Raw genomic sequence first — 12,685 nt, forward strand, 5'->3', positions numbered from 1 at the left:
AAATACGTGTACCAAGTTTCATCATGATATCTCAATTTTTACTCAAGTTATAGCTTGCACGGACGGACGGACAGACGGACAGACGGACGGACGGATAGACAGACATCCGGATTTCAACTCTACTCGTCACCCTGATCACTTTGGTATATAGAACCCTATATCTGACTCTTTTAGTTTTAGGACTTACAAACAACCGTTATGTGAACAAAACTATAATACTCTCGTTAGCAACTTTGTTGCGAGAGTATAAAAAAGCTTTCATAACGCGATAGCGGCTTTTTTACAGATTAATAATCTTTTTTAAATTTTTGTTTTAGATCGAAATTGCGCCCGCAATCGTGAACATCGTACAGAACCTTTCTTTTTAAGTGTCATTTTAACAATTTATTTAACTATTATAGTACACCCAATAAATAAATATAAAAAAATCCTTCGTCATGAATGCATTTATTTACAAAAAAAATTTGATCGATTAGTTAATTTCAACACTACTGAATAATACTGCTAAAATACTGCATTGTATGAATGGAAGTGCTTAAGACTTTAGTAAAACGCAATGACTGATTTTAGGATTTAGGATCCACCAAAGTCTGAACATAAGCGAATTTACTACTTTTATCAACAATTTGTTCATTATCAATAACAAAACATTTCGTTTTAATTCAGAAAATCGAAATAAACATACTTAATAAAGTAATGCTGCATCACAAAGCAGAGCATCAAGTGACTCAGAAACATACCTGTAAGTAATATTTTAGCCGGTTTTAAACTAGTTTTAACTAGTACGAGACAGACATATTCCTGCTAAGAGCCTGGCAAACTACTTCTATGTTAATGTCCTACACCTAAAAAATACCGGTTCCATTTTGGAAAAAATATAGTCGGGTGGCTTGTTAAGCTTGTGGTTCATACCAGTTATTTACGGAGTCAACTAAAGGTTATTGTGGTATACGGACATACATATATAAATATTGTGCTTATATATCTTTTCGCGTAAATGTAGTAACCCTATACAGTATATAACTTTTTATTTAAAAAATGAGGATACAGAGAAAATACTGCGTTTGCGAAAGTAGTATTATACGTAGGTAAACAAGTTGTATATATGTACATATAAATAGGCTGATAACAAGTTTAATATTTTATTTTAATTCCCTTTATGTATGGTCCTTTCATATTTTGTTGTCCTTTGTAAATCTTTGGCATACAGGTAACATTTTACTTTAAAATATTTTATCAAAAGTGTACTCTCCTTACGTCTAGGAACTTTAACAATGCTCCATAAAAATAAATTTTCTCAGCTTGAAACTTTTAGTTATCTTTGCTTAGCTTTTACAGGCATAAATATGTACTTAAACATATATATACATATATTCGAATAGTATACTTCACACATATGTACATATGTACACATAATTCATATGTATGTAACTATTTGTGTTATCTGCATACAGTACATATAACCTATATGTACATATATACTAGGGTGATCTTTCTTCATGTTATAGTATAATTGTTGATATCGAGCGAAAATGTAACCAACAGTTTATTGCACAATTTTTTTGTCATATTTTTTGTAAAAAACAAAGAATGCTAATATATTTATGTAACAAGATTTCTTCGTGAATTCGTATGTAATTGCCATAAGTGCTATATGTACTCGATGTAAGTTTTTGTATGTATGTATGTATGTATATATATAAAATAGTTACTTTTGCACTTCCTGTTTTATTTTGAAATGATCATAGCTACAACAAGTATCTTGCAATAAATGTACAAACTTTGTAAGATTATTTCGGTAGTCAGTGTAAATAGGCTTTAACTGTTAAACTCTATAAGTTATCAGTAGTTGATGGATTTGTTTCCTTGCCGATAGTGTTAAAGTGTCAAACTTGTAATTTTTTACAAAGCTTCCGCGTGGACATGCTCGCGGTGTGGCCATCCATGTATGTATGCATATAATTTGTCAATGAAAGCCCGATTAAGTTCATCTTGGGATAGGATGCACATTAATCGCTAATCATAACCATAAAAAAGTAGTAATGGCAACAATATAGAACAACAGATAAAATTATATATTATATATACTATAAACTACATTGTGTATAAGTTAGAGCATCATATTCAACAAAAATATTTATAATATCGAAAAATTTCTTAAATCTATAAATGGGAATTTGACAGTGAAATATTGTTAGCCATGTATACATCTTTACAGTGTTAATTTTTTTTTAAATCTTAAACAGAAATCACAATTATCGAATTTGCAAGATCTATTTATCTTTACGCTATATTTTGAATCGCTAGTATCGCGATTGGACTTTTGAACAAACTGTTTTTAAATTTGATTTCTTAAACTTAATATTTTCCCTAAAAAATATTTTATGCACGTCAACTTCGACAACATATTTGCATTATTGTAGCGCGTGTATGTATGTACATACTAATCAACTGTAAACACATATTTAACAGGTGCATACGTCCGTTTTAATTGTAATTTAAAACGATTTCTAATATGTATGTATGTTTTAACAAGTGGATGCCTGGAATACGGCCTGATTTACTATTTTATTTGTGGCCAGTAGAAGAATTTGTTTTTCCATTCTCTGTAAATTCTTGCTTACAGTAATCCATGACGACATCAGCACGACAATCTCCCATAAGTCCAGGTAGGAGTACGACCACACCCATTATTGTTACAATGGTTCCAAAGACGACCAGACCGAGTGCCGGTAATTTTTCGCGGCTGAAGATAGAGTGAGATTCCATTTGTATGTAAGCTAGACCAGGGAGAATGTATGCCAAAGGGATCGCTGCCAAAAGTCCCTACGAATAATAATGCGATAAGTATTTGTGATTTAGCAACAGTCGCTTTACTTACATTTAACTCTAGTACCGATCCTAAACAATCAGTTAATGGCGAAATGAGGAAAGCGCTGAAAACTATAGCCAACGTAATGGTTTTTCCATATTCATCAATATCAGCGCCTTTCTCAAGATTGGGATCTTTGTCTAATGTCAGCTCACTAATAGGTTCTTTTAATACAAAGCGGTGCACAAAAGCGCGTACAATCTGAAATATTGTACCCATAAAGCAATACATACAATATAAGTAATTTATGCCCTCAGACATTCTTTTCAATAAGATCATCTAACCTCTCGAGAAACAAAACACTCTATTGGAAAAGTCAATAAAATTGAAATGGAGAAAAGCACCCGCGAAAAATTCATCAGATCATCATTCCAACAGTAGTTCTCCAATAAATCGCCTAAAATAAGAGATAGAAGATTATTAAAATAGTAAGAATATATTCATATATGTACATACAGATATGCTATATAAACATATGTATTTATATTTTCCCAATTGGTCCCTGATATCGCGAGCAAAATGTTTCATGTTCTTTCAGGCGAAAGAAAAGTTTTAGAGCAGTTACCATTTAACCCTTCTCGTTTCCTTATCATTTAATCTCTATTATTTAACCACTTTTGTACATTTAACGTCCATTACGTCCATTTATCATTTATGTTGTTATATGGAAAAAAATTTCCTCAATAAGGGTATCATCTTGCTTTTGCAAAACCCTTGCACGGTGCACGAATTGCAGAATTTTCCACACGGTGCATCGGCAAAACAACAAGCACACGCATAAAATTATTAGCAATGACTGCAAAATACGTCAGACCAGAACCCAAATATAATTGCAATCCTGTTTTAGCTGTTATTTTACATATAAAGACATTTTTCGCCGTTTAATTGTTCAGGAAGGTAAGTTTTAATATGTACTTAAATTATAAAGATTTGTTAAATTTTTTTGGTTAAGAAGGAATTGCAGCCGGTGCGCTAATTCAAAATGGTCATGAACAATAGTCATTTACAACTGTTCATATATCACTAGATTCTGCAATAGGTGCTCTCGTGCTTTTCCTAAAGTCGTCCGATTGGTTAGTTACGAACAATTATCACCGTCAAAGTCCAGGGATTTAAGTATAGTTGGAAAAGTATTTCGCTTGCGGTAGTTTAGTCCTTAACATTTATTACTACAAAATTTTCACATGTAAAATATAAATACCTTGTGATAGTGCACGGAATGTAGAATATCCAGCAATACCGAACAGAGCTGCTACTGCTAAAGCAAATCCAATTGAAATGTGCGTGACTTTCTCCCACCGCTCAAGTGTAGCATTTCTCATGGACTGATAAACCAAAAACGTATTATGGTGGCACATAAATGCTGCAATAACACCATATAAGAAAAAAAATCACAAACACTCCAACTAAATAGTAATTGTCGTTGCGGATATGGTTTGGTTTAATTATATATATGTAAGTACTATCAAGCAATAAAAATTCCAATAAACAATATTATATTATATTCTCAACACCCGACGAAAAAGGTTTATTTAATTATGCTAGAAACTCACCAAAAACCATAATGCCCGTTGCTGGAATTAAATCAATGTTGGAAAATCTCCAAGATTCTGGGGAATCGGCGCTGAAATTGAAAAAAAGATGTTTCTGATGTTTACGTGTATTTATATAGATTTAGATACATATGTGCATACATTTATATATGTATATAAATAAATATATTATTATATAAAATTTTCATATGTATTAGGTTACAAAAGTAGAATATTCATTAAAACGATAATGAACTTTCTCTCTCATATCTAATGAAATACATTATGTTATGTAGTAGGCGTGGTTGTTAACCGATTTTGCCCATATCATACTGCAATGCAAAAATGTCAATTAAATTAATTCAGGAGCGGAGTTATAATTCGATATCATCCATTTTCACGCTTTACGTTGGAGTTCTTATAAGAACTGTTTAGGAGATATGTACATTAAATTTAAAAGCCGCTTCCACTTTTTCAATAAATTTTACCCACAGATGCTCCTTGCTACCTCAATAGCCTGAATCAATTTACAGTTTTATATCTTAACTTAGTGCTTAGTTATGGCTCTTTATAAGTTTTCGGTTAATGATGCTTTGTGGGCGTGGCAGTGATCCGATTACATCCATCTACGAACTCGTACTTGTTTGTTGCCAAGAAACGCGCTTACCAAGTTTCATGGACAATGATGGACAAACTTCTAATATGAAATGTAATGCGTTGGATGAAACGTTTTGTAATGTGATGTTTTATTAATTAAATGAAAAATGTTTAAGAACATTTATGAGAGATGACAGGCTTAAATTCCTTTAATAAATAATGAAAGTTCAAAGGTAAGTAGTATGGTATTTTAATATACCATAAAAATATTTAAATAGTTTATCTATAGTTTCACCGTCCTCAGAGTGGCGTTACCACTTAGGGTACTGTTTACCTAGCAATATTATTTATCAATGTACGTATACATACAGACATACATACATAAGTATGTACGTACAGATTTGTTCACTCAAAATACATTATTAACGTACTAATATGTAGTTTTTAATTTAATTTAATTTAATTTCTATAAATACAATTCATCGTTCTTGAATTTTACATTGAACTTTTTCAAGTTTTAAATATTACAATGCTAAATACTATCCTTTGAAGAAAATGTGGAAATTTGTCTATTATTTAAAAAAGTTATTAATATATTGAACTGAATCCCAACAATTTTCCACGTTATCATGCTTAATAATTATCAATCCCTCACAAAACACGATTTTTATCTATAACTATAACAAAAAATTAAAATATTTTCTAAATGGACAGAAATGTGCATTGTATCATACTTTGGAAAAATTTAACTCAGATTACTAAAATTATGAGTTGTTAGAGGAAAATTGTACACAACGCCATGAATTTTATTAAAAGCGATCCAAATTTGCTCAAAAATAAAAAAATCGCAAAGCTCCTGGTCGCAAAATAACGGGACTACCTGGTGGAATCACCTTCAGAAAAAGCAAAGCTAAGCCTTTTAAATCATGGCGAAAGATTCTTCTTCTTAATTGGCGTAGACACCGCTTGCGCGATTACAGCCGAGTTAACAACAGCGCGCCAGTCGTTTTTTCTTTTCGCTACGTGGCGCCAATTGGATATTCCAAGCGTAGCCAGGTCCTTCTCCACCTGGTCCTTCCAACGGAGTGGAGGTCTTCCTATTCCTGTGCTTTCCCCGGTGGGTTCTGCGTCGAATACTTTCATAGCTGGAGTGTTTCGTCCTCGTTTTCTGTCTTTTAGTTCGCTGAACTATGTCAATGTAGTCATATACCTCATACAGCTCATCGTTCCATCGATTGCGATATTCGCCGTGGCCAACACGTAAAGGACCATAAATCTTTCGCAGAACTTTTCTCTCGAAAACTCGCAACGTCGACTTATCAGTTGTTGTCATCGTCCTCTGGAGCATATAGCAGGACGGGAATTATGAGTGACTCTTACAGTGCTTCTCAATTGCCTACTCAGTCCGAAGTAGCACCCATTGGCAAGAGTTATCCTGCGTTGGATTTCCTGGCTGAAATTGTTGGTGGTGTTCCAAAATAGACTAAATCATCTACTACTTCAATGTTCTGACTGTCAACAGTAACATGAGAGTCAAGTCGCGACTGCGACGACTGTTTGTTTGATGACAGGAGATATTTCGTTTTGCCCTCGTTCACTGCCAGACTCATTTGTTTTGCTTCCCTGTCCAGTCTGGAGAAAGCAGAACTAACGGCGCGGGTGTTGAGACCGATGATATTAATATTATATATGCTGAGAGGTTATGAGCAACGCATTTGGCTATAACGCATCCAATAGACTTGTGGGGAGACGTCTGAAAGATGATCAGTTGTTTAGACGAATGAGTTGAAAAAACACACCTGACAAAAAAATCAAAACATAATAAACAGGTAAGGAATATTTAGAAAAGAACGTCAAATTTTGAAAAAGGTTTCTGTGGAGCGATGAAACTAACTCTAGATACACTACAAAACCTGTGAGAATGGCGGAGGTAGCGTAACGGTTTTGGGGAAGTTTTGAAGAACTGGCTCACTGCAGAAATTATTGACATCCTGAGCCGGCCAGTTCAAAGCTCCGATGCAAAATCGATAGAAAATGTATGGAACGATGTTAAGATACAGAGTGTCAAGAAAAAACTCAAAAATGCGGAAAAGCTTTGAACTGGAATAAAGGAGGCATGGTACGCAATTCCACAAAGGAGGGGTCAGATAAAGGGGTTTTCAATAGCTACGCTACAAAATTAGACCAATGGGGAGAGCAAACCACGCCATATTTTTCCCCGCTCTTTCGACATTTCTCTTCAGTAAGGTTTGCTATTTCATCATGGAAAGATACAAGATCCAAACGAGATTATTGACTACCGAAATTCGGAGTGAGTAGCCTCAATTTTAAAAGCGTTTTTCAGTAAGAGCAATACAAAATTATTTTTTTAAGTAAAATAAAAACTGCTTGCGATATCAATGAAGTTATTTATACCTGTGAAAGTACATTCGTACGTATTGCATCCTGAAAAATACGGTTTTGTGCGTTTTATGAGCCGACGGCAAGTCACTGTGACTGCGAATCGCTACCGCTCAATGGTAAACGAATATTTTTGCTCCGAATTGGATGATATGGACATTGACAATATGTGGCTCGAACAGGACGGCGTCACAAGTCACAATCGATTTATTTAAAACCAAATTTTGTGAAAGGGTTGTCTCTCGAAATGGTCCAGTCAATTGACCGCCACTGTCGAAAATTCGGTTCAGCGTCTGGACTTCTGCAATCGTGCAGTGGTGGCCATGATTCGTGTAAAGAATTTCATTGATATCCCAAACCGTTTATGTTTTATTTAAAAAGAACTTTTGTAGTGTTCTTTTTAAAAAACGCTATTAGTGGAAGGCTTGCCCTGACGATGGCAAGTAATTTTGAAAAATTGTGGGCACACAACGAAATACTAACGTTGTAAGTGCTCAAACACTATAATATCTCTTATTTCTAATAAATTTATTTAATTTCCGCAGAACCGGCATATGGTGCTATTTGTATGTCCAGACCTAAACACGCAATGGGAAACTCAATAAATTAGCTTGTTAAAGAACTATTGAATAAAGTATGTAATTTTTTATAAATAACTCACTTATTTCTCTTTAATGTGATGCTAATGATAAAATTTGTTTTCTGTTCTTATTAGTCTCTAGTCAGTATTTGAGAATTTTTGAGGTAAAGTCTCAAATTGTGACTAGTTTATATTTACAACACAGTATAGTCTTTAGTCACAAAATATTGTCTCAAATTTGTGATACGAAAATTAAAAAAAAACCTTGTTTGCCATTTTAAATATACAATCATATATGTATATTAATCGATTGTCGTTTTTCTATATTTTGTAAGCAACTCTAACACGAAAGAGTTAAAAATAAGTAAATTTCACATAAATTTCGTAAATATTCTGAAACAAAGTCAACATATATTTTTATTTTTATTGATAACTAGAGGACACGGCCACGCTTCACTGTGGCTGATACATAGATAATACAACTACTACTATCTATATGATGTCTATTAGTTGGATTATAACTATTAGTTGAAGCAACTTGTGTTAGTTTACAAAAAAAGTTTCATAGAGCATTTTGAGTGTTCCTAAATCATTGCTTTTTGAAGGAAAATACTGTTGAATTTGGGCTGAGGGATATTCACCGATAAAAAGTTATTTGCTAAGCTTAAAGAGGCGAAAGCTCTGTGCAAAGTGAGTGCCTTGCAAGTTCATAGTCCAACAGAAACAACGAATAACTGATTATGAGAAGTGGTTGAGTGCCCTCTAATCGGAATAAAGCCGAATTTTTGCGTCGGTGATAGAAACGAAAGAAAAGGGCGGCTGGAAAAGTTATGATATCAGTATTTTGGGATGCATGTGGTATAATACATACTCAATAACTGTTTACTGAGCCAGTTATAATCTATTTCACTGCATATTTGGTTGCACTTCTTTTCTAATATTCCAAATACTTTGCAATTGTATTATTTTTTATGAAGAATCAGTTTAAAATTGTACGCATATATTCAAATGATTCCTACAAACATGACTTGTTAACAAATACTTATAATTTGAAATATATTTTTTTTATTATGTCCTTACCGTGGTTCTACACTAACTCCCCACCAATTTTCAACCGAATCAGTTCAGCCGTTACTGAGTTATAAATGGTGTAACTAACAACAACTTTCTTTTATATTAATATATAGATGTGAGGTTGTTTTATTGTTTTTGTTATTTTTCATTGAAGAAATGAAATTCCAAATGATTTCTACAAATATGACTTTTTAACAAATCTTATAATTTGAAATATAATTTTTTTTTATGAGTTGTATAGGATTCTCATATAAAGAAATGGAAGGTAGCCTATGTCCTTACCCTGGTTCTGCACTACCTCCCCATCAATTTTCAGCCGATCTTGAGTTATAAATGGTGTAACTAACAACAACTTTCTTTTATATACTATATATATAAGTGACCTGGTCTACGGAAAGGGGGCTTAGGTGTCAAAAAATCAATTTTCACTTTTTAGTTGATTCGGATGGAAGATGAGATGCTTTTTTTTAACAGCTGTTTCCCAGAAAACTAGTTTTCGCACGTTAGCTCTTTTTCGTAGATCAGGTCACATATATCATTATGCTTTTTGATCAATATCGACATATTTATTTTCATTAAAGTGTAAATACATCTCTAATTAATGAAATGTAAGAACTGATTAGACTGTACTGTATAATTAAAAATCTCAATTTTATACAAATGCTTCCGAAATCGAATTTTTATAATTTTGTATTTAATCATTTTCTTAAAATTTCTTTAATGAATTACTTGTAAATAAAATAATTCATTAATATAAAAATCAAAATAAATATTGAACAGATAAGCAACCTGCGTTTACACAGTTTTTTTTCGCCACTGTTCGCACTACTATTATTATTTCGGTCGCAACTTTCTCTATTTATGTACATATGTACATAGGTATAATATTCGTCATATACTCACACAGTATAATCACCCGACAACAACTTTACAATTACGGCAAACAAAATGAACACAACGCACGCCAAACTAATAAAACTGGCACGGGCTAATCGAGAAACGTTTTTGTATAGACATAACGGTACTACAACGCCAATTGTAACGAAGAATACAACTCCCAGCCGTACAACACGCATGGACGTACCCCAAGACGGAAAAAACCGTACTAGCACTTTAGACAGAGTATCACCTACGACAACATTGTAGGAAATCATAGCTGCAAATATAAAAATATAATGCAATATGATAATCATGTATACTATTTATATTTGTTCATACATATGTATGTATATTAATAAAAAAATTACAATCATACTTTACCGTCTTCCAAAACTTACCCAGAAATGGATACATGAATTGTAATATCGATAGAAGGTAGTATCCATATTTACCGTAAGCCGCTTCCATAATACCTGGGTAACTAAATCTTCCGCATATATGCCCGCATCTTACCTGAAATAAAAAAAAAAATAATAAGTGAATGTCGTGGTCTTACAAATTGCAAGTAGGGTCTAAATTTGCCGAGTATTACCATAGTTACTCACACAATTTATGGGAATTAAAGGTGAGTGAAATATTTTAACATGTCTGCATATCATTATAACAACATTCATGTTTCCACAAAGTAGGCAGTGATGGTTGGTTAGTTACCCGTCTAACCGCACTCAATTCATTATTCTTCGCATTGTGATAACAAATTAATCACCATTTAACAACTCTGGAATAACAACATCTTTTATATTGGAGATTTCCCCTTTCACCCTGCCTAAATCTGGGCATTCCCCAAGGTAATGCTCTAGGGTCTTATCATCCTCCACGCATGTTAGGGGTTAAATCTTTGTGAAGGCCCCTACAATATTGCGCAGTTTTCTCTTTCCTAAAGTAAAATAAATTGGAAATTGTAGCGTTCTTAAACGTAACGTACATATATTCCGACGGTGTCGTTGATATACTTACAATAATGAACGTTGCAAGAGAATCATTTCACCATTAAACTTTCCAGTCATAAATTTTTCCCCAAGAATTTTTACCTCTCTTTGATGACCACCCTTTTTTTGCGACAAGATCTATCGCAAATCACCGAAAAGTGTATTGCAGTTGTTGGTCAATATGTGTGTTATTTTAATGAAATTAAGTAGATTTTTTAACCATATGGCTTAGCGCTGTTAAGTTTAAGTCTATGTCACATATGTATACGAGTACTATCTCATTTCAGCTAGTTAGCTTCATTTTAAAAGACATAAGTATGTACAGCGGGGAGCAAAACTGTCAACATGTTTACAGAAATGTTCTTATAATTTTTTTTTTACTAGCTGTATCGACAACATTCATACATACATACATCAAAATCAAGATAATACTTCAATTTATTAAAAATATAAAGCAGATCATCTTCATTTTATTCCTGGATGAAAATATATGATAAATTCTAATTACAAGTCATTTTGACAGTTTTGCACCAATGCACAAGTGTGCCATGCTATATTTACCGAAATGGCTGGGATAGGTAACTGAAAGCGGATATATACATAGATAAATAATTAACAATTTATATTTTTCAAATATTATAAATATATATGTACCAATTATTGCGAGACGTCGAAGTTATTGTTTAAGTTAAAATCGGATATTTTGCTAGAAAAATTGCGGAAAAGTTGAATATAAACCGACAAATGGAAAGAAATTTGAAGAAAAAACTAAAATGAGTGTATAATTCCCCAAGAAGCCGTTGCTAAATTACAACTTCAAGCAAGTACCTGGACGTTCCGACACTCTTTAAATAAAATAGGTATGGTTGCTGCGGTTAAACAAAAGCAAGACTCTTTATCTAAGCGAAATGTGAAAGCTAAGCTTAAATTTTTCCGAGAATGGAAGGAGGATTGGAAAAGTTTTATATGGCCGGATGAGACGAAGATTAATAGATACCAATCAGATGTTAAGGCATAATTAGAGTTGCTTAACGTGGTGGCATATTGGTCGTTTGTTTAGAATATATGGAATAATAAATAAAGAGATGTATTTGCATATTATTAAGGTCTTTTCTCAAAGTATTAAATCTTGTAAATAATTTATGTCCAAGTGTATAAGTGCGAAGCTGTCAAAAAGTCATGTAATTAGAATTTTTCTTATACTTTCATCTATAAATAAAATAAGTTGCTCTGTTTTATATTTTATTAAATTGAAGTATTAACTTTATTTTGATGTATGAATGTTATCAATTACTGCCAGTAAAAAAATAAAAGTTATCAGAACATGTCATATCATTCTGTAAAAATTTTGACAGTTTTGCTCCCCACTGTTTTTTGGACACGAAGCAAAATGTAGTGAGGATACTAAGTGATGCTATGACCAACATTATTCGTCGAATAATAAATGTTGCGTAAGAACTTAATTTAAAAAAAATATATAGTTTTGCAACGCCTAGAAGTATTTCCCCGCCGTTATTCCTTGAAATTTGCGAGAGTATGAAATGTTTATATACATAAGATACATACATACATACACTTGTACTCACATAATTAAGCCACTGCATAGCAAAACTACGTTTCTGAAAATAAATTCACCGAATTAGCTTTTCATTTRTATAACGGTATGCAAAAAAGTTCCGTTATATGTTAGGAAGTTGCTAAGATCATATTCAGAGAAATAAGTATCGTGGTTGGTGAAAAAATTAAAATAAACTCGCAGTTG

General features: G+C 32.8%; 1 protein-coding gene across 1 annotated transcript in view; it reads right to left on the reverse strand.

Annotated features, from left to right (window-relative positions):
* Nucleotides 1-2,191: 2,191 nt before the first annotated feature.
* Nucleotides 2,192-12,685, reverse strand: part of LOC108968945 (putative sodium-coupled neutral amino acid transporter 11) — a 22,595-nt gene continuing 12,101 nt past the window's right edge. Inside the window, exons 4-10 of the mRNA XM_018933309.1 lie at nt 10,333-10,447; nt 9,959-10,211; nt 4,426-4,496; nt 4,074-4,235; nt 3,157-3,269; nt 2,882-3,073; nt 2,192-2,826 (exon numbers count right to left, since the gene is read on the reverse strand). Coding sequence (XP_018788854.1) covers nt 2,569-2,826; nt 2,882-3,073; nt 3,157-3,269; nt 4,074-4,235; nt 4,426-4,496; nt 9,959-10,211; nt 10,333-10,447 — 1,164 coding nt within the window. The 3' untranslated portion in view covers nt 2,192-2,568. The remainder of the gene's footprint in view (nt 2,827-2,881; nt 3,074-3,156; nt 3,270-4,073; nt 4,236-4,425; nt 4,497-9,958; nt 10,212-10,332; nt 10,448-12,685) is intronic.

The sequence above is a fragment of the Bactrocera latifrons genome, unplaced genomic scaffold (assembly GCF_001853355.1).
Source record: "Bactrocera latifrons isolate USDA-ARS-PBARC rearing strain unplaced genomic scaffold, ASM185335v1 scaffold_234, whole genome shotgun sequence".
Classification (NCBI taxonomy): Eukaryota; Metazoa; Arthropoda; class Insecta; order Diptera; family Tephritidae; genus Bactrocera; species Bactrocera latifrons.